The 26,965-nt window shown below is 60.1% G+C and overlaps 1 protein-coding gene across 4 annotated transcripts in view; it reads left to right on the top strand.

Annotated features, from left to right (window-relative positions):
- Positions 1 to 435: 435 nt before the first annotated feature.
- SLC9A3 (solute carrier family 9 member A3) overlaps positions 436 to 26,965 on the top strand; it is a 41,308-nt gene continuing 14,778 nt past the window's right edge. For 2 of the 4 annotated variants that reach the window (XM_058708590.1, XM_058708678.1), the window contains exons 1-2: positions 437 to 810; positions 24,498 to 24,800. In XM_058708590.1, coding sequence (XP_058564573.1) covers positions 603 to 810; positions 24,498 to 24,800 — 511 coding nt within the window. In that variant the 5' untranslated portion in view covers positions 437 to 602. Of the gene's footprint in view, positions 811 to 24,497; positions 24,801 to 26,965 lie in introns of all 4 variants that reach the window. The other 2 variants (XM_058708525.1, XM_058708765.1) reach the window with 2 other exon arrangements.

The following is a 26,965-nucleotide window of genomic DNA, read 5'->3' as shown; positions in this document are numbered from 1 at the left end:
CCCGCAGCTGCCCTAGGCAACTCGGGAACGGAGCTAACGCCACTGAGGGGCGCCCGAGACACCTGGAGCCCACCAAGCCCCCAGCCAAGCCCGCAGGGACCGGTCGGTGCCGCGATCCCCACCTCACCCCGCTCCGGGGAGGCGGCTGCTCAGAGTCGCGCGCCTGGACCTCCCGGCCCGCGCCCTCCAGCCCCTGGACAGGGACAGGGTGGGACGGGGAGGCACGCGAGCCATAGAGGAGGGAAATAGAGGGGCCCCGCGCGCGGGAGTTCGGAGAGGAGGTCAGGGAGACCGGTCGGCCCCGGGTGGGCGTGTGCAGGCTGGGCTGGCGTGCCAGGAGCGTGCGACGGTGTCCGTGCTCGCGTGCGCGCAGCGGGGGCGGGAAGGCCCCGCCCCGGGGCGGGAGGGGGCTGCTGGATTAAAGGCCACCGTGGCGGGCGGGGACCGGGACAGGAGCCCGCACCCGGCGAGCGCTTGGCTCCGCGCCGCCCTGAGAGAGTCCCTGGAGGGGGCGGGGGGCGCGCCCCGCACGTCCACCCGCCCGGGAGCAGCAGGACCCACACGACATGCGCGTCCGGAACGGGCGCTGAACGGTGGCGGCGATGTCGGGGCGCGGGGCTCCGGGCCCCAGGTGCGGGCTGCTGCTGGCGCTGCTGCTGGCGCTGGGCGCGCTGCCGCGGGTGCGGGGCGTCGAGGAGCAGTCTGGGGGCGCGAGCCAAGGCTTTCAGGTGGTCAGCTTCAAGTGGCACCACGTCAAGGACCCGTACATCATCGCGCTGTGGATCCTCGTGGCCAGCCTGGCCAAGATCGGTAAGAAGCCGGGGGTCCCGGCCCCGCCGCGACTTCCTCCCGCGCTTGTCCCCGCCGGGTCGCGGGGTGAGGCGGGGCGGGGGGCTGTCTGCGCGACCCCGCCCGCGAGTACAGAGCTGTGCTCCCGCGTTCGCGCTCCTGCGCCGGCTCCGCAGTCTCCCTGGCCCAGCGGCAGCCACCCCGCGGTCGGGCCTGGGGAGCGCCCCGTCGGCCCCACGTAGGCAGGCCCGCGGGTCAGGCGGGGCGAGGCGGGGACCGCGAGCCTGGCCGGGCCCGCAGCGGCCACGCTGGTCGCCGAGAACGACCTGATCCCCGCCAGGCGCGCGCAGCCCCGGGTCCTGGGGTCTCGCGGTCGGGGCTCCCTTGCCGGCCTGGATCCTCGAGCTCCCTCGGCCAGGGGTTGTGTGTGTCGGGCTCGTCCAGCTGTTTCGTGCGGGGAGGCAGCGCCAGCTCTTGCCATCGAGCCCTGGGGTGATAGGCGGCTCACAGGGCAAAGGAAAGTGGGGCCGCTCGAGATTCAACCCGGCAAAATCCTATTTGCAGGAGCGATTTTTCCGTTGACAGTGCTTCTCCTCCCAAACCCCTGGTCTGCGGGATTTCTCATAACTCGCTTCAGTGAGCCAGCAAAGGGGGGGCTGCTGGTCGCTCCCGGCCAAGGTGACAGGAAGGTCAGCTTCTTAAAAGCTCATGGGGACCAAAGTTTGAACGCATTGGGCACCGGGCAGGGAGGGTCTGGGGAGGCGGTGGACGCGCCTGGTAACTGACTGGGCGGAGTCAGGGGAGAGGACACCGCCCCAGGGATCAGCGGGAGGCTGGGATTTGGGAGTGGGGAGGGGCAGGAGAGGGGAGAGGGCTCTCCAGGGCCTTGGGCTCTGACCTTTTCAGCCGGCTGGAGCGTCGTCGGCTCTGGGGACAGCCTGCGACAGAATTTGAACCTGGGGTTTGGATGCCTGGAGGGCGGGCAGCACTGGGTTAGCTGGGTGCCCATCCACCCTCCCTGCGCTTCCCCGTCTGCTTTCTGCTTCTTGAGGGCACTGTCCATCCCTCTGCCTCCTCCCGTTTTCTCAGGCATCTCTTCCCTGGCCCTGGCTGCCTGGTCTGGTGCTCAGTCTGTCCCACACTGGGCTTTCTGGGATACCGGAGTAAACCTGAGCACCAAGGTCTCATCCGTGTGTCTCCTCCGGACACCCCTGCTGGGGGCAAAGGACGCTGGCCGCTTTCTACCGGTCATCTACTGGACAGGTCCAGTCCCGGGCTGGGGCTCTGAGAGCCCTGTCCTGACTAACACTCACACTGCCTGCACCACCACCACCCCCCCACCCCCGGAACTGACCGTTTCTGGGGCTGAGTGGGGGCTCTTGTCCTCTGCCACCTTTTCTCTTCTGTGAAACCACCACCATAAAGATGACAATGTGCACGGGGTGAACCCGTGACAGTCTGGGGAGCCACACAGGGACATGGAACACCCTTGTTTCCTGAAGCAAATGCTTTCTTTGCAAAGCTGGGGCTTCCCCGAGTCCAGCCGTGGCATCTGACATTCCAGTGACAGCTGCCCGCCCAAGCTGCCAGTGGCCCTGAGGGGAAGCTGCCGGGAAAGGTCTCACTGACCAGAGTATTGGCCCCAGGAGTTTGTCACTCACCTGGGAAGAGCTGTGGACCTGTGAGTCTCCAGCGCGGCCAGACTTGTCCTGAGGGGGACCTCTCCAGGGCAGGGTGGCCACCCGCTCCAGCCAGTTCTGTTTCACAGTCAGAGCAAAGCCCAGAGTTCGTTTTCCTGCCCACACTCACTTAAAAGGGCTTGTTGTGTGAGCACCACATGCTCATTCCATTGTTGTCTGGGATTGCTGACCCCCCTTGAAGGGGGAACAGTCAAGCCTGGAGACCAGGGGTTCTAAGGACAACATGGAAAGGACCCCAAGGGAAGGCCTGTGGGGCTGACCCAGCCTCCCCCCTTCAGGGCCGTCCTGCTCTGGGCCAAGCCATGCCCCGGCCCTGCCCACACCATCCGTCCCTTGGGCTCAACCCCTTAGTCCTGTACCCTGGAATCTGCTGCACTGACCCTGCCCAGGTCCCCAAGGTCCTCCTGGTGGCTCAGTATGGTCCTCGGGTGACCCCCACCTCGGCCCTTTCCTTTGCAGTCCCCCAAGCCCCTCCACTCTGTCCCTTTGCCCATAGTCCCTCAGACATCGTTTCTCCATCCACCTTGGGACCCCACCCCCTGCTGCCTCTGGCCTTCCAGGGCTCAACATCCAAACCAAATCTTAGCAAACAAGCCGGCCCTACAAAGCAAGATCTACATCAAAGAAAGCGGTCACCTCACCTCAGTGGCCTGCACTCACTCTTGACCAGATCCACTGAGTTCCAGCTCCACCTCCTCCCCGGTCAGGACCCCCACCCACCCCACCCCCGTGATCCATTGTTCTCTGCAGAGAGAAACAGAGACCTAACCTGACCCACGGTTATACCCCAGTATACCCCAGGGGTTCCCCAACGACTGGCCCACCTCCCTGCCCTGTGGCATCCCCCACTTCCCGACCCACATACCTGGCCCCAGATCAGGACATCGCCCAGGCCCCTCCCAGTGCAGCCAGCACCTGCGCACAAGCCCCACAGAGGGCTCCTAGCCACGCCTTCGTATGCATCCAGGTTGGGACCCGAGGCCGAGGCCGTGTGGTGGTGTGTCCAGCGTGTGCAAGATGAGGGCAAGCTTTGGGTCCCAGCGTCCTCCCTTCTTGACTCCACAGTCCAGGGCTCATGTTCATGAGACTCTCAGGCCCCTTTGGTCATTGGAAACGGTCAGGCTATTTCGAGCTCAAGGTGCAGGAGCAGGAGAAGAGAGGGGTTTCTACTGATTTCCAAGCATTTGCCAAATGTCTTACCAATGGTTCCAGGTGTTTATTTTAGTTTCGGTCAGATTTCTTCCAGCCACGGGTGGTCAGGGCAACAGGGTGAGGGGGCCTGGAACAGACAGGACAACTAGGTGCGGGGACCTGGGACAGACAGGACAATTAGGTGTGGGGACGAGGGACAAAGCAATAATTCATGCCAATGTTTTGAGGCAGCTGCTCCCCTCAAGCAGCTTTGGCCAGAGGGCAGGGTCATGGCCACCAGCAAGCTGGCCCAGGAGTCTGGGGTCAACCCTGTGGCTGCTGAGGTCACGGACCCACAACCCCTAAGACCCCATGTCTGGGGCTCAGCAAAGGACTTACTGTTTGCATCTGGACCTCCAGGGGCCCCCTGCCCATAGCTGCATCTTTAGGAAATTCAGAAGGGGAGTAGGGTGTCACTGAGGCCAGGGAGCCCACGCACGGGTGAGGCCTGCAGGGCCAGAGAGGTTGAGGGACCCACTGCAGCGGTCCAGTGTCTGCCCCTGGGTGGGGGGTGATTCCCTCCTCTGGACCCCTGGGGGGGGTGCTGAGCCTGCAAAGGCCCAGGGTCTTGGGCCTTGGACCGAGCTGGGCCTTTTCCCCTTAATTGCATTCTCTCTCCTCAGACCTTCCTTGGAGGCCAAAGGCTGGGCCAGCACGAGGCCCACATTGGCCATGCATAGGTCGTGAGGCGGCAGAGCGTGGGGTAGAGGGCCCGCTTGGGTGGTGGGGATCCAGGTGGCTTCGGGAGACAGAGCTCTGGAGTTGCCACCAGGAAAGGTGCCTTCTGGAGGAAGAGGCAGGTTAGAATGTTGGAGGCCAGAAGGGAGACCAGAGGGAGGCAGAGGGGAGGCTGGAGGAGGCCAGACCAGCACAACCAGACCCTGGAGAACTTTGATCTCTACCCGGGTGGCACAAAGAGGAGGGAATTGAACAGACCTGGGCTCTCAGATTATTGCCTTGGCTGTAGGTCAGAGAATGGACATTGGCGAGGTGGTGGGGGGGGGGCACCAGAGGAGATTCTGGGGAAGGGGCAGTTGTAGGTTGACTGGGTCCATGTATTCCCAAGCATTAGGTAGGGGATATTTCAGTGGACAGATGTGGCTCAGGTATCCAGCTGACATCCGGGTGGGTCCAGGGCAAAAGGTGGGCAGTGAGTCAGGTCAGGGAGGAGCCTCCTGAGGGGGTCGGGACCCTGCCAGTGAGGAGGCAGGCCTGAGCCATGAGACCTCTGGACAGGACGGGCTACACTTGTAGCGGCTGAGGTGAGGGGCAGTGTTGGTGTGGGTGGGCCAGTGAGAAACCCGGTTTGAGGCCCCCTGAAAGTGCAGCTCGCGGTGTGCAGGGGCCGGAGGCCAGGGGCTCCTGACTCTGGCTGGCTGGGAAGTGGTGGCCTCACCCTCTGAGCCTGAGAGTCTGTGCTGTCTACACCATGGCCTCTCTTGGGAAAGGGGGTGGCCTGGGCTCACATCCCACCCACCCAAACCTGGCAGAAACACCCCCAGGAGGACCCCAGTGGCCGATGGGACCATCCGGCTTCGAGGGCTGGAGGCTCAGGGGTGGTGGCAAGTCGTCTCTCCTGGTCCCTGTACCTCCAGCACCCTTGAGGCTTTGCAAGCCCTCCCCTCGATGTGATGCCTCCCTCTTCTTCACTCCTGGTCTTGGGGGAAGAGGATCCGGGGGGGGGGGTCTTTCAGTGGGAAGACCAGGGCCTGCTGTACAGCGTCCAGAGCCTCTGACCCATGTTGAGCCTCCACAGGAAGTTCTTCTTCCCAGTTACGCTCCAGCTGGAGTGCAGCCCTGGGATCATGCCTTCCGATACGCTAGCTGCTGGCTCATCGATCCAGTTTCTTGGGCCTCAGGGCCCCGTGTTCCTGGCCCCAATTCTCATTGCTTCCAAAGTGCTTTTCCTACCGTTATGATTTCACCCTTGAGTGGGGGCACTTATGCCGCAGGCCTGGGATGTCCCTGGGCATCCACCCACATACTCCGTTGTCTTGCCCAGGCACCTGGGGAGCCGGGGCCACTGGCCCAGACGCCCCGCCTAATCCACTGTTTCTCTGAGGTACAGCCACAGGGGCTGGGCCCCTGCCCCAGGCACATGCCCAGGCTGTGGGGGAAGCCAGGGGATGGTATTTATCTCCTGGGGTTAAAACCAGAAGCTTATGGGTTTTACTTCATGTGCTCTGGTCCTAGGACCAGGAGCCCCTGGGGCTGAGCCTCACCCTTGTCCTACTCTCTCCTGTGGGTTCCTGGGCGCTCTCCATCGTGCTCTCCTGCCTGCCTCCACTGAATTTGCCTTGCCCCTCTCAGAGGAATGCATGAGGGGATCTGGAAAAGGAGGAAGGGCAGGGCAGGTGCCATCCTCCCAGGGGTAGATGAGCCAGTGGGCCCTAGTGGACCCCAGTCCTGGCAGGACCCAGTAAGTGGGCCTGGAGTCGAGACCCGTCATCCAAAGCCTGGAACCAAGGGCCCTCCCAAGAGCCTCTACCAGATGGAGGTGTAGAGTCTCACCTTTCAGGAACTGCTCATGGGGGAATTAGCCCCAGGCTGTAAAGCAATCCATGGGCATTTGGAGCTAAGGTATAGCACTGAAATATTCCAAGGAAAGAGGGGCAAAGGTTGGGAAGTGCTGATAGCATCCAGTCCTGCTTGCTCATGGAAGGGACTCCCCAGAAAGGCTCTGCCTGGGCCAACTTCCTGTAAGCGGAGAGGTTCTTGGCCCTATTCCCAAGGCACCAAGCCCCTTTGCGGGGGTCTGGACCGTGGTCAGGGGAGTGCACGGTGCTCTGTGATCTAGTCGCAGACCTGTCTCTGTGCCCTCCTGACCTGTCCCTCACTCAGCCTTGCACCTGGTTTCTCCGCAGGTGTGTCAGGACACCCCCCTCCCCAGTTCTTGCCCCTCGAGGACGGGGCTGCGGGTTCCTCTATGTCCACAGGGGTTGGAGGAGAGTTTTCCTATCACACAGGCCAGGCCCCTGAGCCGGGGGCTGAAGCTTGCGTTCCCACCCATGCCCACGCACCGTCCCCCAGTGTCCGAAGCCCTGCTGATATGGAGTTTTACCTGGAGGGGTGGCCAGGGGGCGGACGAGGGACGGGCTCTGCTCTCTGCCACCTGCCCTGCCTTGGCACCTGCTCATGGCTTCCTTCAGAGAAGGCCCCTTTGACTTCTCCTGGCTGGGTCCTGGGACAGGCCTGTTCCCAGGAGCACAGGGCCCACGGCTCTGGCCACTGTCAGGCATCGGGTCTGAGTCTCCAGGCCTTGGGTGCTTGGCTAGGTTTGAACAGAGCCTGCTCAACCAGCCTCTCCGCCCTGGAGCCCAGACCGGGTGGTTTCCTGCCTGGGCCGTGGGCAGCACGGTTGGGGTCCCTGTCCCCGGCACCTTCCCTGGGCGGGTCTCTGCTCCCACCCTGTGCCCGTGCCTTCCCTCCTATCCTGCCTCCCAGCCCTCCCTCCTGACCTTCCCTGCCTCTCCTTTCCCATCTGTCTTCTCTCTCTGCTCAGGCCAGGGGAGAAGGGGTGCTGAGTGAACCCAGGTGCTGCGGGGGCCCCTCCCCACCCTGGCCCTGCCTGCAGAGCCTGTGGGACTGGAGGATGACAAGCTCAGGGGCCCCTGGGCTAGGGGGCAGGTATCCCACTAGTGAAGGCGGAGGGGCTGGTGGGGCCACAGAGGCCCCAAGAGCGGTTGGGACAGGAGCGGGATGGCCCGATGGGTGTGTGGTGGCTTCCATCCTGGCTGTGGCCCTGGCATGTGTGGCTCCCCTAGATTCCAGTGAAAACCCAGACTCCACCTGGTCACGCAAGCTACCTGGCACCTGTCCTGCCTTCCAGCTCACCCCCCACGCCTGAAGCCCCCACCCAGTTCTTTGGTTCAGCCAGGTCAGCGCTGTAAAGGCAGGCACTGCGTCCGGCTCGTGCTGCGTTCTCAGTGCCCGGCACCCCGCCTGCCCATCTGCATGGCTGAGAGAAGGAACGCAGCCCTGAAGGCCGGCTTCCCGTTTGTAAGTTTTGTCCAGACCATCCAGGCTCTGGGCCTGGGAAGAGGCTCCTTACCTGAATTCCTCCCCCGAGTTGCCACACAGCCTTCTGAGAACACCACGCCCGTGGAGGCGGGCAGACCGTGGACAAGCACCGCCAGCGTCTGCTCAGGGCACGGAGGGCGCGTCGGGGCTCAGGGTGGGGAGCTTCTCGGCCCACACGGTGCTCACCTGGGCAGGCCGGGTCCCCAGAGGAGGTTGCACCCCGCCTGCACTAACGCACGCTCCCCCACCGGCTGACAGCTGCTGCTGGTTCACCCCCAGTCACGCCTTCCGGAACAGGACAGAGCAAATCCACTGGGTCACGACGCGCGGGCTCCAGGGACACAGGCGTCTGCGTGGGTGCCAGCGCCCTCACGCTCCTGCGCTGAGCCTGGGACTTGGGTCCCGGGCGGGTCAATTCCATCAGCACAGCAACAAGTTTTGGGGGGCATAACTGGTCTGATTTCCTTTATTGAGGCAATCTTGAAATCCTTGATTTTTAGCAGCTGCAGCCCTGGCTGCCGGACGAGGCCCCCTCAGTTTAGTGCTCACTTGACAAACGTCAGGATGTGGTACCAACAGAGCAGCCCCAGACCCCCCAACAAGTGCAGGTTCCCGTGGGGGACAGACGGATGACGTCATGGCACAGGATAAATGGCGTCATGTGCTATAGTGAAAAACGAATGAGGAGAGGCGGACAGTGCAGGCAGAGGAGAACCAGCCCTGTAACGAAAGCATTTTCAGGAGTGGATCAACCAGTGCAAAGGCCCTGAGGTGGGCATGTGTAGGTGTGTCTGAAGAGCAGCAGGGGGCGGGCGGGGGGAAGCCAGCCAGTGGGGTGTGGACGGTGAGCTCAGAGGGGCCAGCAAGGCAGCCAGTCACAAGCGTCACAGGGAAGAGGGGCCGCCGAGGCTTCTGAGCAGAGTTGTGCTTGGCTCCACCGAGAGCGACAAGGTTGCAGGGAGGGAGGGGTGGCAGCAGCTCAGAACCGTCACCTCATGAGCTGGGCCTTCCCTGGGGCATTTGTAATGCTGGCACAACCCCTCTCATTTTATAAGGCTCTCCCCATAAACATGTGCAGAATAAACGAGTCAGAAACCATCCATATGTGCTCGGGTCTGATCAGAGGTTAAGGTCACAGCCTGCACCTGTGAGGGTCCGTGATGTCTTGGGCACTGAAGGGCCCTGGCCAGGCCGTTCTGCTTTGGCCCCAGTGCCTCCAGTGTCCCAGAGGGCACAGGACTGGCGGGCGGGTCAGGTGCAAGGAGGCTGAGGGTGCGCGATGCTGCCCCACCTGACCCCCACCGCCCATTGCCCGCCAGGGCCCTGTGTCCTTATGGCAATGACGGGTAGTGTCTGCACAGGCGAGGGCCATGCTGGCCACCCTCCAGGTCATGCGAGGTGCCCCAGCTGGGCCAGGGACCTGGGGCTTAGCCTCACACGGGCCTTCCCTCGGAGCTCACTGTGTCTCAAGTCCACATCTACAAGCCAAGCTTTCATCCATCCGCTCTGGAAAGAAGTGAGAGCCCCGTGCTTCGCTGGAAACATAGGGTCAGAGTCCAGGCTATAGACTTCCCATCTGAGGGGCAGTGGGGATGAGCTACGCAGGAAGGGAGGGGGCCAGCTGGAGTGAGCGGGGTTGGGAGCAAGTGGGCCAGGTGAAGGCAGCAGCCCAGGGGGCCCAGGTGGGGGGTCAAGGCCACCGGGCTAACGATGGAGTCTGGGGGTCTGTGGACAGATGTGGCCATGGCAAGCAGATCGGCTCTGGGAGGCATCCTGTGAGGCCCTCGCTGGGACTTCCAGCCTCTGAGGGCAGGGTCAGCCCTGTGCTCAGGAGGAAGGGTGCAGGACTGTGGGGGGAAGGGCCAAGTTCTGTTTCTTCCTTTCCTGGGTAAATCAGGAAGCCTCAGTGGATTCACCACCCGCAGAGCTCTCATGCTAAAGTCCAACCGTGGGGCGCTCTCAGCCGGGGAAGGGTTTCTTGCAAAGGCAAAATAGGAAGTCGCAAATGCCTGTTTCTGGCAGCTTGTAGGACAACATAAAGGGTGGAAAACCACCAGCTCCTGGGGGTTCCGTTTCTTCTTGGGTTTAACAAGCCCCGGAGCTTGGGGTACAGTGGACGTGGGCCTCCCACCCTGCCACCTACTTTGCCTTAGAACGCAGCCCTCACACGCTGGGTGCTCGGTGCAGCTCACCTTTGTCCCGCCAGCTAGACGTGGACCGAACAGGGCAGCCCCACAGGAGGACCACACGTGTGCACTCACTTGGTGTCCATATGCGTGTGTGCACTGCTCCTGTGTGCTGGCTCGTACAAGGTGGAGGGCGGCAGCCTGTGGCTGACGATCGTGTTCCCCACGAGGGGGTGGGCTCGAGGCTGCTTGCTCCTGGGGTCCTGTGGTACCACGTACACCTCTGTAGCATCCACACTCCCTGTGGGGGCTCAGGGAGGAGTGGGCAGACATGGCAGGTGCTCAGGGGGTATTTGGTGAATGATCAAGTTATTGTCGCCACCCCCCCACGTCCGAGGGAGTGTTGCCATATGGACTGTCAAACGCTGGACAGAGTCCCAAGGGAGGCTCCTTGCCCAAACCCAACAGAAGCAGCTGGGCTTCCAGGGGGTGGGCTGGGAAAGATCCCGGGGTAGAGGAGGGGGCCGAAGCCGCCTCTTGGCCACCCCAGCGGAAGCGGCCCCCCCAAGAGCTGTGTCTTGGGGCCACAGAGGCCTTTGCAGCAGGCCCCTGGAGCAGGCCTGGGAACAGGTGTGGTTAACACCAGGGCTAGGGCAGCCGCAGCCCCCCTCCCATACTTCACAAAGGCCAATTCAGAGGCCAGACTCCCCAGAAATCAGCTAGTGTCGCCCTGTGTGCTCAGTGACAGCAGAAACTGCATAAGCGGGCAGGGCGCAGTGGTGAAGCGGGCCGTGCCTCTGCGTGGGGTGCTGCCGTCCTTCCCGCGTCCTGTGGCGGCACAGCCTTCATTCTGGTCCTTTAGCGGAGGATCGGGGAGGGGACCAGCTGCCTGTGTGACCCAGGCTGGGCCAGCCTCAGGCCTCGGTCTCTCACAGGCGGCTGAGGAGCTCGGAGGGATCAGTGAGCTCAGTCCAGCTCGGTCCCCCAGGGCTGGCTCCAAACAGCTCGAACCAGGGCCTCCGGGGGCTGGGCTGCGGCCAGGATCCAAGCTCAAGGGTGTCCAGGGTGGGAAGCAGGGGGGAGGCGACGGTCACCATTCCCGCACAGCCGCTGCCCAGCCAGGCTCCTGGCGGCTGGCCACGTCACACATCCGTGGGCAACCCCACGGGACTCCAGGGCCCTCCCGGGGCCTCCCGACCCCTGCCTGGTTGGTTGCTGCATCTGGGGGGAATGCCTGCGGCCTTGCAGTGGGCTAGTTGCCCTCCCCTCCAGCAACCTGGCCTCCTCAGCAGGGACGTGGCTGACCACATTTCCCTCAGATGCGGCTGGAGAGCGGAGGTTAGCAGGTGTGGCGCGCAGATGCATGGAGGGTCCTGCAAAGGTGCCTGGGGGACGTTCTGTGGTTGGGCGGTCCCAGCAGGGGGCCCGGCCATAATAACAGGCCCACTGACACCAGCTGTGTGAAAGCGAAAATGCAAAGACAGCCACACGGCAGCTACAGACGCCTGTGTCCAAGACGGCAGGTGAGAGCCAGGACCCAGCTCTGGGGGCCCGTGTCCTCCCACAAGCGGCAAGAATGGGACTCGGCAGTCCTGCCCCCACACGCCCGCTGCCTGCAGGCTCCTGGTGCCGCCCTGTCCCTGGAGTGGGAATGATTTTGTGGCTTTATCCTGGTGGGTGCTGGCTTGTACCCACCAAGTGTAGCTGGAGAGGGTGTTCTGTGGATTCGGCCAGGCCTGCGAAGGAACCCTGTGTCGGCCCCTCACCCGTGTGCCTCAAACCGCGGCCACCAGTGTGCCTTTTCTTCCTCCTCCTTTTCCCCTCCCCCAGTGCAGTGTGGCTAGGATTGGGGTGGGGGTCACCTGACCGCCATTTACAAAATACAGTTAGTGACCAGAGCAGGGGCCGGGGGTCCAGGCGTGGGCAGGTCTCAGCACAGCCCTTCCCGTGCACCTTCCCCCCCCAGAGCTTGCGTTTCTGGGGGTGAACCGGCGAAGGAAGGCGGTTGGAAGTTTCTGAGAAGGCCCCCAGTGTCGAGGGTACAGCCTCTGTTGTCAAAATCCTTTACTCATTAACTCAAAAACGCCGAGAACATTCCGACGGCTGGGGTGCCTTCAGCCCCGGGCTGGCGTGAGCCTTGGCCTGTGCCCTGCATTTTGGGGCCCCAAAGCCTGGAGGAGCATGTCTTTGCCCAACACCCACTCCGGCTCACGTGAGGTGCCCCCACGAGAGGCATTGGCAGATGTGGGATGGGCGCGTGTGGCTGGCCGCCCAGGGACAAGGATGGGCCCTTCCCACCCCCCGCCCCCTGACCATGGTGTCCAGGGCCGGGAAAGCTGACCCCCACGCCTAGCGCTCCGGGACCCTCTTCCCACCCCCCACCCCACCACAGAGTCCTCCAGTGGCACAGCGGGTGGAGACTACCGGGATTTGCCTCTGCGCCTCCCCCTCCCCAGGACCCCATCTTGCCCTCAGGGCACCGGGCCCTGAGGCCCCTGCAGCTGGCTTTCAGTGTAGAATCCTGGTTTTCCTGTGGCCTGAAGATTAGTTCGAGTGTCACGAGCTGAGCTGCGTGAAGCTGGGGAAGCGTTATCTGTCCCCGAAGAACAATGGTGCCTTCCCAAGCCAGGGGCTGGGGGGCCACTCCTCAGACCATGGCCGGGAGCCAGCACGGAGCCCAGCGGAATCTCGGAAGTAGACTGGACACAGCGTGGTGGTGTCTGCTCCCAGGAGAGGAACAGGAAGGAGGTTCTGTCCTGGGGTGGCTGAGGGCAGGCAGCCTGTGAGCTGAGCGGGGCCAGCACACTCCACCCCGGCCTCCTGCACCAGCCCACAGGGCCACGCTGTGCTGTGTTCAGCCTAAATCCACATGCCGGGCCCCAGCGCCTATCTGTGGGAAGCGGGGGTGAGTTCTCTGCTTTCCCATTGACAAGGTCTTCCTCCCTGGCGTCCTGTGCCTTCACCAAGGGGAGCAGGGGAGGGTCTGTGGTCCTCAGGCAGCCTGGCAGGAGCTGACTGTCCTGCCCACCAGGGCTGCAAGGGGAGGCCACACGGGGCCCACGGAGGGTGTTTGTGGGTGCCGTGATGGAGGTGTGAGCGTGCCCTGGTGAGGACACGCGGGCCACAGCACCCTCAGAAACCTTGGAACCGTCCCCTCCCATGGAGCTCCTGTCCTGGGAGGGCCACACGTCAGGCTGTTTCCGGGGAGCCTCTGTCCCAGCTGGGAGGGGATGGGGGCGGGGCGTGCAGGGGCCTGCGGCGTGCGCCCAGGCGGGCCATGTGGCTGCGTGGCCGTGTGGCCCCAGGCAAACCTTCCCCTCAGAGAGGCTCTCGCCTGACCCATCACGAGGAGCGTGCAGCTGTCCGCTGAGGCCAGCTTCAGGGTAGACCTGAAGCCCCAGCCGCGCCACACTGCACGGGCGTCACATGGGCCTGGCTCTGCCACAAGCTTTGCCACGTCACGTGGTTCCTGGGGGGGGGGTGCTTGTCCCGCCCGCCTGCCCGCACTTGCTCACACAGCTCACAGCCACGTGTGCTCACACCTGCACCCTGCACACCCACTCGTGCCCTCTCCTGGCACCTGGCCTCCTCGCTGCTCCTGCCTCACACACTAGGAAAGCTCCGGGCACCGTGGCGCCCTCCACCCTGTGCCACCCTGGCAGCCAGAACCCCACACCGCACCACCCTAGTCTGGAGCTGCCCCTTCCCCGTGGGTGGCAATAAACCCTTTTCGGTGAAACTGAACAAACTTGGTTTTGTTCAGACGAAACCTGGCAGCATGCGAGCGCGGTAGAGTCATGACAGACCGCTCCCCGGCCGGCACAAAACCGCAGGCCGCTCACCCCCGGTTGTCCCTCAGGGCGAGGAGCAAGGGTGTTTCCTGGCCTGCCCACCTCCCTCCCTCATCCCTAAAACACCGTCAAGTCACCTCCGTCCCGGGCCTGGCCTCCCAAGCCTACCTCACAGCGCAAAGGCATCCCCCACACCTCAGCAATGCTGATTTTCAAAAATTAATAGACCTCATTTTTTAGTGAAGGTGAAAATGTACGCAATAATTGAACAGGTGGCACAGAGAGTTCCCCATACCCACCGGCTCCCCCTCCCCCCTCTCCCCACCCCCCAGTGTCCCTATTGTTGACATCTTTCATTGCTGTGATATATTTGTTGCAGTTAATGAGCCAATATTGATGTATCCTTATTAACTGAAGCCCATGGTTTACATCGCGGTTTGCTCTTGTGTTATGTATCTTACAGGTTTGAACAAATGTGTCATGACATGTATCTATCATTATAGGATCATACAGAGTATTTTCAGTGCCCTAAAAATCCTCTGTGCTCCACCTATCCCTCCTTTTCCCCATCACCTGGACACCACTGATCTTTTTACTGCCTCCGTAGTCTCTGCCTTTTCCAGAATGTCGTAGAGTTGGAATGCTGCTGTATGAGGATTCCAGGAGGTAGCCTTTTCAGATGGATTTCTTCCCCTCAGTAATGTGCATCGAAGACTCAGCCACGGATTTTCCTATCTCGATGGCTCGTTTATTTTAGCGCTGAATGATACTCCACTGTGTATGTAGCACGGCTTTTTATCCATCCAGCTACTGAAGAACAATCTGGCAAGTACGAGTAAAGCTGCTGTAAACATCCATTTTCAGGCTCTTGTATGGACATAAGGCTTCAACTCCTCTGTGTAAACACCAAGGAGATGATTATTGGGTCGTATGGTGAAGGTATGTTTAGTTTTGCAAGAAACCGCCAAACTGTCTTCCAAAGTGGCTGCACCGTTTTGCATTCCCACCAGCGAGAATCTCCAGTCATCTGTGTTGTGGATTTTAATAATTCTAATAGATGTCTAGTGGTACCTTGTTGTTTTAATCTGCGATCCCCTAATGACGTATGATATTGAGCTACGTTTCCACGTGCATATCTTCTTTGGTGAGGTGTCTCTTTAGGTTTTTGGCCCATTTTTAAATTGGATTGTTTGTTTTCTTACTGAGATTTGAGTTCTTCGTGTGTGTGGGACACAAATCCTTTATCAGATACATGTTTTGCAAATAATTTCTCCCCGCTGTGGCTTGTTTTCTTGCTCTCTTCACGTGGTCTTTCTCAGGCAGTTCATTCATTTCAGTGAGGTCGGGCTTCCCTCTTTCAGGGATCGTGCTGGATCTAAGAAGTCATCACCAAACCCAGCTAGGTTTTCTGTCCCACGATCTTCCAGGAGACGTATAGTTCTGCATTTTACTTGTAGGTCTCTATCCGTTGAGAGTTCATTGTTGTGAAGGCTGTAAGGTCTGTGTCCGGACTCATTTTTCTTCACGGGGACGTCCCGCCGTCCCAGCAGTTGCCGACGGGACCACTTTTGTTCGAACGTGTTACCCGTGCCCCTTCGTCAAAGACCGGTGACTGGGATCACGTGCATCTGTTTCTGGGCCCTCTGTTCCGTTGCACTGATCCGCTCGTCTGTCCTTTCAGCGATCACCGTGGTCTCACCTGAGTCTTGAAGTCGGGAGGTGTCAGTCTTCAAATGTTCTTCAAGGTCGTGCTGGCTGCTCTGGGTTTTTTGCCTCCGTATGATAAAGTAACAGGCTGGAATTTTTTATTGGGATTGCATTGTGTCCGTGGATCGTGCCAGGAAGAACTCGCCGCGTGACCGTGCTGAGTCTTGCCATTCGTGCACGTGGACCATCTCTCCATTTATATGGGTTTTCTTTGATTTCTTCGTCCAAGTTTGCGAGTTTTCATGTAGGTTCTGTACACATTTTGTTAGATTTCTACCTAAGATTTTTTTTGGTTTTTGTTTATTTTTCTTTTTTTGGTGTTGATGTAAATGGTGTTATGGTTTACATTTCAAATTCCATACCTTTATTGCTGGTTTATGGGAAAGTGATGGACTTTGTATACCCTGAAGTCTTCCATCACTTTCTGGGATTTTCTGCACAGACATCATCTAGGACTCGTTCTGCCCCTGCCCTTACCCCTCCCTGCCCAGGGGGCCAGCCGCCTTGTCTTGTGTGCCTGGCTTTGCTAGCACACGTTGGGCATGTTAGGCTATCTTGGCCAGGACCATTCATGTGGGTGCACAAGGCGGGAAGGGGTTGTGATATGACTCAGCAGCTGTGGGTCTCTGGCCAGGGGAGTTAGCACAGAAAGCCTGCCCCACCCCCACATGCTTGCTCTCTAAGTTCTGGTGTTTTCCACCAAAATTTCGGTGCTGAACGTTGTGACTACACAAACTGTCTTCACAGCCGTGAGATAGCATGGGACCGTTTTTCCATTCCCAGTGCATCCTTTTGTTTTGCCTGAAGTCATTGACTAATCTGTTGTTGGCACAGTTTTCTATGGATTTACGTGGTTCGGCCCCAAACTCCCAGAAGGCTGCTGCACGTGGCAATGTGCTCCGGGCCCCTCCCCTCTGCGGGCACAACACCAGCTCCCCCACACTGGGCACCCCATCTCCTGAATCTCGTGCCTTCTTGTCTTGGGGAGAACCCCCGTTTGGTGGGTTCATTCTCCACCAAATGCGGTTTCTCCGTCTGTTACTTCTGGGGACTGGCTGTGCAGCAAGCTGAGCCTTGACAAGCAAGCATCAGGAGCAGGCTGACCCCTCTGGGTGAAGCCTGGAAATCAACTCCCTGCCCAGGAAGGAGGCATCACTCCAGGCCCCTCCAAAGTTGGTGTCCTGCCCCTGGCCCAGTGCCTCGTGTGGGGTCTCCTGCCTCTCCCCCCCAACCTCCTCCCTCGTGTGGGGTCTCCTCCCTCTCCCCCCCCAGCCTCCTCCCTCATGTGGGGTCTCCTCCCTCTCCCCCCCAACCTCCTCCCTCGTGTGGGGTCTCCTCCCTCTCCCCCCTCAGCCTCCTCCCTCATGTGGGGTCTCCTGCCTCTCCCCCCCCAGCCTCCTCCCTCATGTGGGGTCTCCTCCCTCTCCCCCCCAACCTCCTCCCTCGTGTGGGGTCTCCTCCCTCTCCCCCCCCAGCCTCCTCCCTCGTGTGGGGTCTCCTGCCTCTCCCCCCCCAGCCTCCTCCCTCATGTGGGGTCTCCTCCCTCTCCCCCCACAGCCTCCTCCCTCTCCCCCCCAGCCTCTTCCCTCATGTGGGGTCTCCTCCCTCTCCCCCCCAACCTCCTCCCTCGTGTGGGGTCTCCTCCCTCTTCCCCCCCCCCCCCAGCCTCCTCCCTCGTGTGGGGTCTCCTCCCACTCCTCCCCTCTTTGGGGGTGGGGTCCAACTTGCCATCATGCTGAGTCCCTGGAGACAGAGTCCCTGGAGCCCTGTGCGCCCGGGGTGTTTGTGGCTGTCGGGTCAGTGCCCGTCTCCTCTGCTCTCGTCTCCCGATCGTCCCTTGTTCTTCCCTTTTAGGTTTCCTCTCCTGTGTTTTGTGTCCTTGTCTTTTCCCTCTATCTCTGTCCCCTCAACTCTTCTGTCAAGTACTTCTGCTCTCATATTTGAAAAGAGGTTTGAAATCTCTGGATGTACTTTCTTATCAAGGGTGCGACCCTCCTTTCATCGGTGTGGATAGCGATGGTGATATTCGAACTTTCCCTCGCTCGCTTGACTGTGCTTCCTGTGATTCAGCTGTGGGTTTTGTGCCCAAGACACCCCCAGTAGCCGACCTGGGCCAGGCCCATGTATGTGGGAGCGTGGGCTGCGGTGGATGAGACAGCAGGGTGCCGGTGTCTTCGCATCTCTCCTTCCTTTTGGCCAAAAAATGAAAAATAAAGACAATGAGTGACACTCACCCTCCCCCCTTTTCCCCTTTGTTTTCATCAGGCTTGGGGAAGACGCACTCAGTCCACCCTCCTTGTGAGAATCTGATTTTCATCGTCCAACTTCCCAGAAAGGTCTAGACTGTCATCTGACCTTGAGGAAATCGAGTCTGGAGGGATAAGATAATAATAGCTCGAGAAGCGGCAGGACAGGTCCCTCGGAACAGAAAGCCCTCACACACGCAGAAACCGTGGAGGTGCTGCTCCGTGGGGAACCGGGCACGAGGGGTCCGCAGGGGCAGCACCTGGCCAGGCCACTCAGCAGGCTGTGCCTGTCCTCTTGAAGGATGTCCCCGCGGCTCCATGTGCCTCCGGGAACAGCTGGCATGTGTCAGTGCTGCTCTCCTCAGCGGGGCCCTCCCGGCCGTCAGCTGCCCCGTGGCCTTCCCACCTTGGGGAGCCCTTCACCCTCCTGCAGCCACGTCCATATCAAGAGTCAATAGTCCCCACCATTTCCTGCTGCTCTGTGTCCGGGCAGCAGCCCATGACAAAGTCCCAGCCTCAGGGGACGGTGCTAGGAACGCCCTGATAGTGGTGACCGTGGCGACACGGCAGCCACGTGAGTGGGCACAGGCTTGGTTTACGACACCTTGGGACGCTGCCCACACATTATCTGCACCAAAGATGTCCTCAGAGAAAATAGCCTCACTGGAATTTTCACACAGAGGGGTAAAAGGTCAATGAGACCTACACCTGCTCCCCCACAGAGAACCCGTTCGTAAAATCCTTGGAGCCTTTCGAGGGCCCCTCGCGGCCCCCCAGCCCCACCCCAGAGTGAAGCATCTTTGTATCTTTGTCTGGTGGATTTTACAACGAGTGTGACCATCCTGGTCAATCTCCGAGCCTCCAGGCAACCACCAGGTCAAGACTAACTTTCCACGTCCTTGAAGCGGAAAGCTCTGAGGAGCAACGCCTTTCTGGTCTGTGAAGCCTCCGGGGCCACAGGTCCTGTGGAAGCGGAGGCACCAGGTACACGGGGCCCGGTGGCCCGTCACACCCTGAGCAGAGCTGGGGGTCCGTCCGTGGTGCCGGCGCGGGGATCTGTGGGGCTCTGATGTGGACCCTTTCTTCCTCCTGCTGTTGCAGCTGTGGTTCCGCGAGCCGTTTTCTTAAACAGGGTCTCCGTGACCGGGCCACCCGCTTCCTGCAGCAATCACGCCCTGCGTGCCATCGGATCGGTACCACCAGCTGGATCCGTGGGGCTCCACGCAGCCCAGGCTGGGGCGGCCCCCGCCCTTCCTCTTCCGAGGTCCTCTCCCAGCCCCAGCCCCGTCCCCAGCCCTCCCCAAACCCCAGGTGCCCATCTCATGTCCTCCAGGCGCCCCACCACCCCCACTCTCCCTGGACCCTCAGCCTTTCTCACACTTACTCCAACTTCACTCGAAGACCGATCGATAGAAATAGAAATCAGATAGAAATCCAATCTGAGGGACTTCTCAGATCTGCAAATTCATGTCTTTTGCCAGATGGGCGACATCTGGGGCCATTCTCTTTTCAGATTTTCCCCACCCCCTCCTCTGTCTCCTGGCCTTCCAGGACTCCATTTGCACATGTATTGGACCTTCCGACACTGTCCCACTGTTGGCTGATGCTCTGTTAACGTTTTTATCTTTCTCATCTTTGTTCTTTATGCTGGACAATGTCCACTCATCTAACTTCGAGTTCACTGTCTCTCCTCTCTCTGTCTGCTGTCAGGTCTGTCTATTGAATCTCTTATTTCAGATATTGAATTCTTCGATTCTGGAACTTCCATTTGGTTCTTTTAGGTTTCTTTTATGTCAGGGGTCAGCAGACTATGTCCCGTGGGCTGGCCACCTGTTTTTGTAAATCAAGTTTTCTTGGAGCACAGCTGTTCGTGGGTGTTATGGCTGTTTTCGTGATGCAGCGGCCAAGCTGACTAACTGCCGAACAGACCATAGAACCTACACGCCTAAGCAATTTGCTCTCTGGCTCTTATTGAAAACAAATTGCCAACTCCTTTTCTCTACTGAGATTTACTAGTTTTTTATTCATTACAAGTATATCTTCCTTTACACCCTTAAGCATAGTTACAGTAGTTTTTTTTAAACCCTTGTCTGCTAATTCCAATGTCTGGATCACTTTGAGATCCCCAGTGATGTCTGGGTCCCATTCTCCTGTGTCTTCATGTGTCTGGTAATTTGGGATTGTTTCCAGGACTATAGCTCATACGTTGTAGAGACTCTGTATTCTGCTGTGCTCCTCTGGAGAGCCTTGATTTCTGTGGTGGTGGTTGGTACTGTGCTGTCATTTGACCAGGAATGGACTGAGACTCCAAAGAGGTCTCCCTGTGGTGACAGGAAGTTGGTACCTGCCTCTCTCGTGTGTAATTCAAGGATCAGCCAGGAATTTGGGAAGAGTTCACACATAGAATGTTGGCCTCTCGCTGCCCAGCTGCCGTGGTCACCGTCATCTCTGCCCTCCGCTTTCTCAGCCCAGTAAGGCTACAGTTTTAACAGCTCTGGACAACCCCAGCTGGGATCTGCTCTCTGGGAAAAGCCATAAAAAACAGGGAAGTCAGGAAAACGAAAACAAAAAAGAAAACAGGGAACTCACCCATTGCCGCCCTTTCCCTCAAGGTTTGGAGCCCGCCAGTGTCTGCCTTCTCTCTGTCTCTCCTCAGTGCCTAAGTTGCCATTTGACACGTTTCTTCCAGAGTTCATGGTTGTTCCCTAGGGACAGTTGGTACAATGGTGCTACCCCACCAGTGCCTGGCCCCGAAGGTATAATTGTCACAGATCCTGCTCCCAAACTTTTATTTAGTTTAGAGCCAGTCACGAAACCATAAGAAAGCAAAGCTTAAGCATGGCATCCTTTAATGTGGACTACCGCAGGAGCAGCCTGGCCCAGGAGGGCTGAGAAGGAGGGAGTTGCTCGGGGAGAAGGACGCTGCTGTGAACGTCATCCTGGTGCTCGCTGGGCTCCGGCTCCAGCTCCTGTCCCCGCACGCCTTCAGCTCAGACATGCACGCTTGGGCTCAGTGCTTGAAGCCGGCTGGGGCCCAGCCTTCCTTCTGTCCTCACTTCTGTTCACGATGGCTCCAAATGAAAGAATCTGATGCTTTCCTAGGAAGCTATTAACAATTTTCATTTTTTAATTTAAAAATTAACAAAGGTTGCTTGAGTTTTGTAGGCACGCAATGTCTAAAGTGTCTCATGGCTTGTGAGCAGAAGGGCCAATCCTGAAAGGCCTCCTTTGCTCTCGAAGCTCTACTCGGGGTCCCGGAAACAGACCCTCCCTGGGGAGAGGCCAGGCCTGTCTGACAACAACTCTGAGCACTCATCTGGAACATCCTTGCAGGCAGGAGGTGTGGGGTCAGCTAGGTAATATTTGAGGACACTATAAATATCTTCAGCTCCTGCCCTGGGCTTGGCAGCTGACACATTTGCTGTAACTAACTCATACCTTGGTGCCTCTTGAGGTAGCATGGAGGTCAGAGAGAGGGGGTCTGTTCCTCTCCCCGTGGGTGGCGGGGAGGGGCTCAGAGCCAGTGCCGTCCTAGGAAAGCGCGGGAGGAACCTCACGCTCGTCTGTGGAGTCTGTGCTGGGGAAGTCACGTGCGGGTGTGTGTGTGTGTGTGTGTGTGTGTGTGTCTGTGTGTGCCCACCTGTGTCTCTGAGCACCTGCGTGTGGACCCGAGTGTGTGATATTTCAGGCCCGCCCCCTACACGCCTGCCCCCCAGGTGAAGTGGGTCCCCTGTGTACTCCCAGTGCTTCTCATTCTCTCTGGGAATGTTTCCACTGCTCGGTCTGGTTATTTTGTCAGGCAGCGTTTCATTGACCAAGGCTCGTGCGCGTTAAAGTAAAACCAAAGGATTTACTGTGCTGTTGCATTTGCGTGGACTCAGCTGAATCTTGCTGAGAGATCCTTGGAGGCTGTGGCCACATAGGGCCTGACCCCAGGTCCTGGGTACCCAGCTGCATCCCGAGGGGGCGTGACGCACGTCAGCGATGACCTTCCCGGGGGCCTCGGCACCCACTCTGTCCAGGGCCTGCTCCAGAAATGGCTGGCTGGCAGGCGGGCGCCTCCTGACCTTTAACATCAGTCAGAGGGTTTGTAATTAGAATGAAAAGTGTGTGTCCCCTGTGGTTACCACCCTGCAGCCAGGCCGTTCGTGCTTAATTAGCTGTAACTCTCCCGGCCTCGGCAATCAGTTACCTGTGGGTTTGGGAGTCGCTTCATTAACGTTCCCTTGTCGGAAGGGACCGGCCTCGGCAGGGGAGCTCCGGACCCGGCCTCACTCAGCTCCCCGTAGTCTGTGCATCTTGGTGCACTTTGATTTTGTCCTCTACTGTCCTTGTCACTCTGTCTTGTCAGTCCTAGGAGTACGCACCACGTGCCCTGCCTGCATTAGCAGCTCAAATATTTGCCGAGCTGGGGTTTACGCCGCTAAGCTGCTGCTTCTCCAGTGTTCGAGGCATGTGGGGAGCCACTGTCTTTCCGCAAAGCTTTTCTGCCCGTGGCCGGGTCCGGGGTCAGCACAGCATGGCTGGTGCACATACTGAATCGCTGTCTGCCCTCTCCCTCGGCAGGGCACATGGGAAAGCCAGCTCTGTGGGCTCCTCAAAGGCTCAGACGTTCCCTGCCTGTCCAGCCTATGAGGTTTGGCTTTTCCCCAGAAAATGCCGTGAGATTTTGAGGCGGAAGTTTGCACCACCTAATCGTTTCCCAAGGTCACAGCCACCCTGTTGGCACATGGCCTTAGGATGCAGGGCCTTTCTCCATGGTCATGGCTCAGGCTCTGGGCCAGGCCAGATGTGGAGGCCCCAAGCTGTGGGTCCTGAGGAGGTCGTCGGGTCACTGCTCAGATTTGCCTTTGCTGGATCCTTCTCTAACGAGGTGTAGCAAACAAGGGTTGAGAGGGAATCGGGTCTTTCCACCTGCCAGTGGAGTCTCAGTGGCCAAGCCCACTTGGGCACGCCGGGTGCTGGGTTTTCTGGTGGCCATGGTAAGGCATGTGCCTCTCAGTTCCTGCTCCCCCTCCCTCTCTCCCTCCCCACTTCCCAAAGGCCCAGCCCCCCCCTCCCCCTGTGGGGTTGCAGCAGAGGCCATGGCTGTGCCTTGAGCGTCCACCCTAGAGTCAGGTGGACCTGATGCGGGAAGGAGGGGCCTGCCCGTGGTGACTCAGTCTGACCGGGAGCCACATCCCTGACTGCCTCCCTGCAGTTCGGGCCAGTGACCACAGGGCATTTCCCCCACAGGAACTCGGCTTACTGGCTCCTAAAATGCCCATTATATGCTTAATAGCTGAACCACCAGCAAATTGCCACTTAAGAGTCAATCAAGTCTTCCGTTTAATTAGCTCATTACAGTGCAGCTGCTTTCTGGAAGGGGTCACAGGCATGGGGAGAGCCCGCCTGCAGGGCTGGCCTCTCTCACCAAGAATTCCCATCAACCAGAGGCCTCTGCTGGTTGAAACTGTCACCCTCCCTCGTGCCTGGGCTGGGTGGCCGGAAGAGCAGAAGCCCAGAGGGCCCGGCCCCGGCTGCCAACATGATGCCAGCTGAGAGCACGGAACGAGGGTCCCAGGAGGGCGCCCAGACCACAGGACAAGGACAGCAACATCCCGCCCCAAACTCTAGCTCACGTGAGCCCAGATGAGGCAGAAGCCGGAATCAGAAAGTCGCCCTGCGCCGCGAGTGCGGATAAAGTGAGGTCAGGCACGACTAGGGAGAAGAAGCGGCTGGCGGCCGTACGATGTTGTAGGAAAGAGAAGGGGGAGGACACCTGGGGTAAAATGTGACCCAAGAAATGGAAGGGAAGCCCCCACAGAGCTCAACCTCCCAGAAAAGGGCCAACACAATCTCAGTAAGACGGGCACTCCAGCGAGGACGGCAAAACGGGGAAATCGTAAAGAGGGTTTTCATGGGTCAACACCCATTGTTAGACCTGAGAGATCATTGACCAAGGGTAGGAGACCTTAGAGCGAGAGGCTGGTGGAGCCAGAAGGTCTGAGAGGTTTCCACAGACTCGGGGGGAGAGGGGAGGGGACACGGACAGCAGGGAGGTGGTGCCTGGGGTGGACAGAGTGGCACGGTCCAGGGGCAGCGGAAGCCCGGATGGGGGGGCTTCACTGGCCGGGCAGCTGCTGCCACCTGGAACACGTCCTAGGAATTCTTCTAACCTTTTCTCTGAGTCTTAAAATAGAACAAACACAACAGAAGGAGAAAAGGGCCCTGGGAGGTCTGTGAGCCTGCCTCACTCAGAGTACAGGCCTCTGCACCCTAAGGTCTTTGCAAGGGTGATGGGCCACGGGGCCCAGACAGCCGGCTGTCAGCAGGGGGACCTCCGGGGCCCCCGAGTCCCACCAGGGCAGGTTAAAAGGCAGCCGCACTTCAGGCTCCAGCACCTTGAGACAAGCTGGGTGAGGGTGGGCAAGACGCAGCATGGAAGGATGAGGGGACCGGCCACGCGGGGCCTGGGATGAGGGTGCCCTGGGCTCAGGAGCTGCCCCCTGCAGCCCGACTATCATGGGAGTCTCTGTCTGCCCCAGACCCACCCCTCAAAGACAAGGAGAGCCTGAGGAGGGTGTCCCAGGGGCCAGGTCCCGAGGGGACAGCAGTCGACAGCGGACTGGCAGGGCCTGCTGGCCGCGTGAGTGGGGCCGGAGGGAAGCGTCCACAGACGCAGGTGTGGAGCCTCACTTCCCGGGCCCGTGTCTGTCCTGTGGGCTGGGACGGCCCCTCCCAGGAGGCCGGCCTGTCCACAGAGCCACCAGGCAGCACCCCCTCCCAGGCGTGAACAGGGAGAGCTGCTTCCGGTCTCCGTCAGCCCCAGAGCCTGCTGCGTTTCCAGAATGAAATCTGCCCGTGTGGGAGGGGCCCGCGGTGGCCCTGGACCAGAGGCTTCGCTCGGAGGGGTCCCGGCGCCCCTGACGGCCCCCTCCCCCGCAGGCTTCCACCTGTCACACAAGGTCACCAGCGTCGTCCCCGAGAGTGCACTGCTCATCGTGCTGGGCCTGGTGCTGGGCGGCATCGTCTGGGCGGCCGACCACATCGCCTCCTTCACACTCACCCCCACTGTCTTCTTCTTCTACCTGCTGCCCCCCATCGTGCTGGACGCCGGCTACTTCATGCCCAACCGGCTCTTCTTCGGCAACCTGGGCACCATCCTCCTGTACGCCGTCGTGGGCACCGTGTGGAATGCGGCCACCACCGGGCTGTCCCTCTACGGCGTCTTCCTCAGCGGCCTGATGGGTGAGTGGGCGTGCAGGGGGGTCCTCGGGGTGGGGTCCCCGGTGCAGGGTCCCTGGGCCGGGCTCCGCGGGAGCAGGCTCTGGGCACTCCCCTCAACAACGCTCGGTACAGAACACAGACCCAAAAAGGGGACGAGTGGTTGGGGTGACAGATGTCACCGGCGGGCCCACTTAACCCGCTTGGCATGTTTACAGTAAGGTTCGATGAGTGAACAAGAGCCTGTCCAGGCAACCCCAGGCTGAGGTTCGCGTCCCGCCCGGGAACGACGCCCTGTCCAACCAGGCTGGCGGGTGGGCGGGGTGGGTGAGTCGGCCAAGCTGCTGTCCCTCCCCCTCAGCAAGAAGGTGGGGGGTGGGCCTCACTCCCCTGCCGGCAAGCCTCCAGGGAGAGGGAGGAGAAGGCCCCTTGGGCAGAGGCCGGTTGTGGAGCCTGGTAGACACCCGCCTGAGCAGCGGCGGCCCGGGCGCCCCCACCCATCCCGCAAGAAAAGCCGCGCCAGCTTCTGCCCAGTCACCGGTGGCCCTCCTGCCCCTGCCACTGTCTCCTGCAGTTTGGGTTACTTAATTCAGCCCTGGCGTACGGCCGAGGTGCGCCCCACCCACCTGGGAGCTGGCCTTTATCTACCTGGGAAACTGGAACAGGTGAGGCCAGGGGCTCAGCCGAGGCCTCGCGCAGACGCGCACGCAGCCCTCGACGCTGCCCGTTCCGGGGCTGCCGTGGCTGGCCGCTTGCATCGTGGGTCTACGGGGTTAGCTTCCGGCACTGGGGGCGACCGATGAGAAGTGGGTGCCGGCGCCACAGGCCCCAAACACCACCACCTGCCGAACCAGACTCCCAGGGACGGGCCCGGACCGGTGGTTTCGGTCCGGCTGAAGGAACAGCCTTGCACAGCATTCCTTGTGTGGATCAAGGCCTCAAAACCTTGATGACAAAGGACATGCATTGAGAAAGGGAGGCCAAAGGTCCCCTGACGGGAATAGTCACCTCACCTGTCCCATTTGTCACCTTGGGACTTTGTCCTCACCCCATGGGGAGCACGTATGCTTCCTGGAGCCCCCCCCCCCCGCCATCTGGCACCGCCTCCAGGCTCAGCCCAGAGAAACCCCCTAAGGTTGACGTGGGGCCAAACACGTCTGGCCGGGCCTTGGAGGTGAGTAAGCGCCGGGTGCATTTACCGGTGATGCCTCTAGGTGGTTGGGTACATCTAGGATGGCAGGGCCATCTCTAGCCGCTGGACACAGGGGAGAGTCTCGGGGTTCAGAGCCGGAGTCCCTAAGGGGACCTGTGTTCGGTCCTCAGGATGCAGCTGGTCAAGGCTAGGCATCAGCCAAAGTCACAGATCAGAACAGCACCCAGGGGCCAGTGAGCCTATTCTGTCCCTAGACGCCCGGAGCAAGGCATCTGAGGAGTTGGGGAGGCAGGGACCAATCGGTCTCTGTAGTCCAATGGCCGGGGGCACCTCTCTGAGGAAAAGTCACCCTAGGCCAGGCCATAGGCAGGGCTGCCAGTGGGTATCTTGGATGGGTGTCTGGACGGGCCAGCCGGGGCTAGGCCCAGCAGAGGCTCCAGGCCGTCAGAGAGGGCCAGTGGGTGGTAGACTGTTGCCCCAGGGAGGAGAGCAGGCTGGCCCCGGGACACTTCCTGCTTGGAGTGGCTGGCTTCCAGAATGTACCACCGGGTCTGTCTGGGCCCTTAGACAGTGAGAGACCCACGAGCCAGGAGGCGTTTAAAGACGGGACGGCCCCAAAATGTGGAATGTGCGTGTGGAGCCCCGTGTCTGAAGCCAGGAGGGACTGTGTTCTCACCTCTGCCTCACCAACAGTGCCTGGAGGTAGAAAAGCAAACCCTACGATTCCCATTTCAAAAGGCACATTTTAAACTCTTTGGAAGCTGGTTCTAACACCTGCCACTTCTTCGGGACACAGACTCTGGAGCCAGGCTGCCCGCCGGGTTTTCAGAGCTCACGGGGAGCTCCCTCCAGGGCCACGTCTCTCCGAGGAGACAACCTTCCAGGGGGCCCTGCGTGGCCCTAAGGGAGAGCTGGGCTTCTGCGGAAGCCCTGTCCTAGACCTGGAGAGGGCCCAAGTGCCTGGAGGGGTAGCGGTCCAGCCCACACATGGCCTCTGTGTCTCCCCACCCACGTGGGCCTCCCCCATACCCTCCAG

The sequence above is a fragment of the Neofelis nebulosa genome, chromosome 1, assembly GCF_028018385.1.
Source record: "Neofelis nebulosa isolate mNeoNeb1 chromosome 1, mNeoNeb1.pri, whole genome shotgun sequence".
Taxonomy (NCBI): Eukaryota; Metazoa; Chordata; class Mammalia; order Carnivora; family Felidae; genus Neofelis; species Neofelis nebulosa.
Note: the sequence above shows the minus strand (reverse complement) of the source record. Positions and strands in the feature narration are given on the sequence as shown.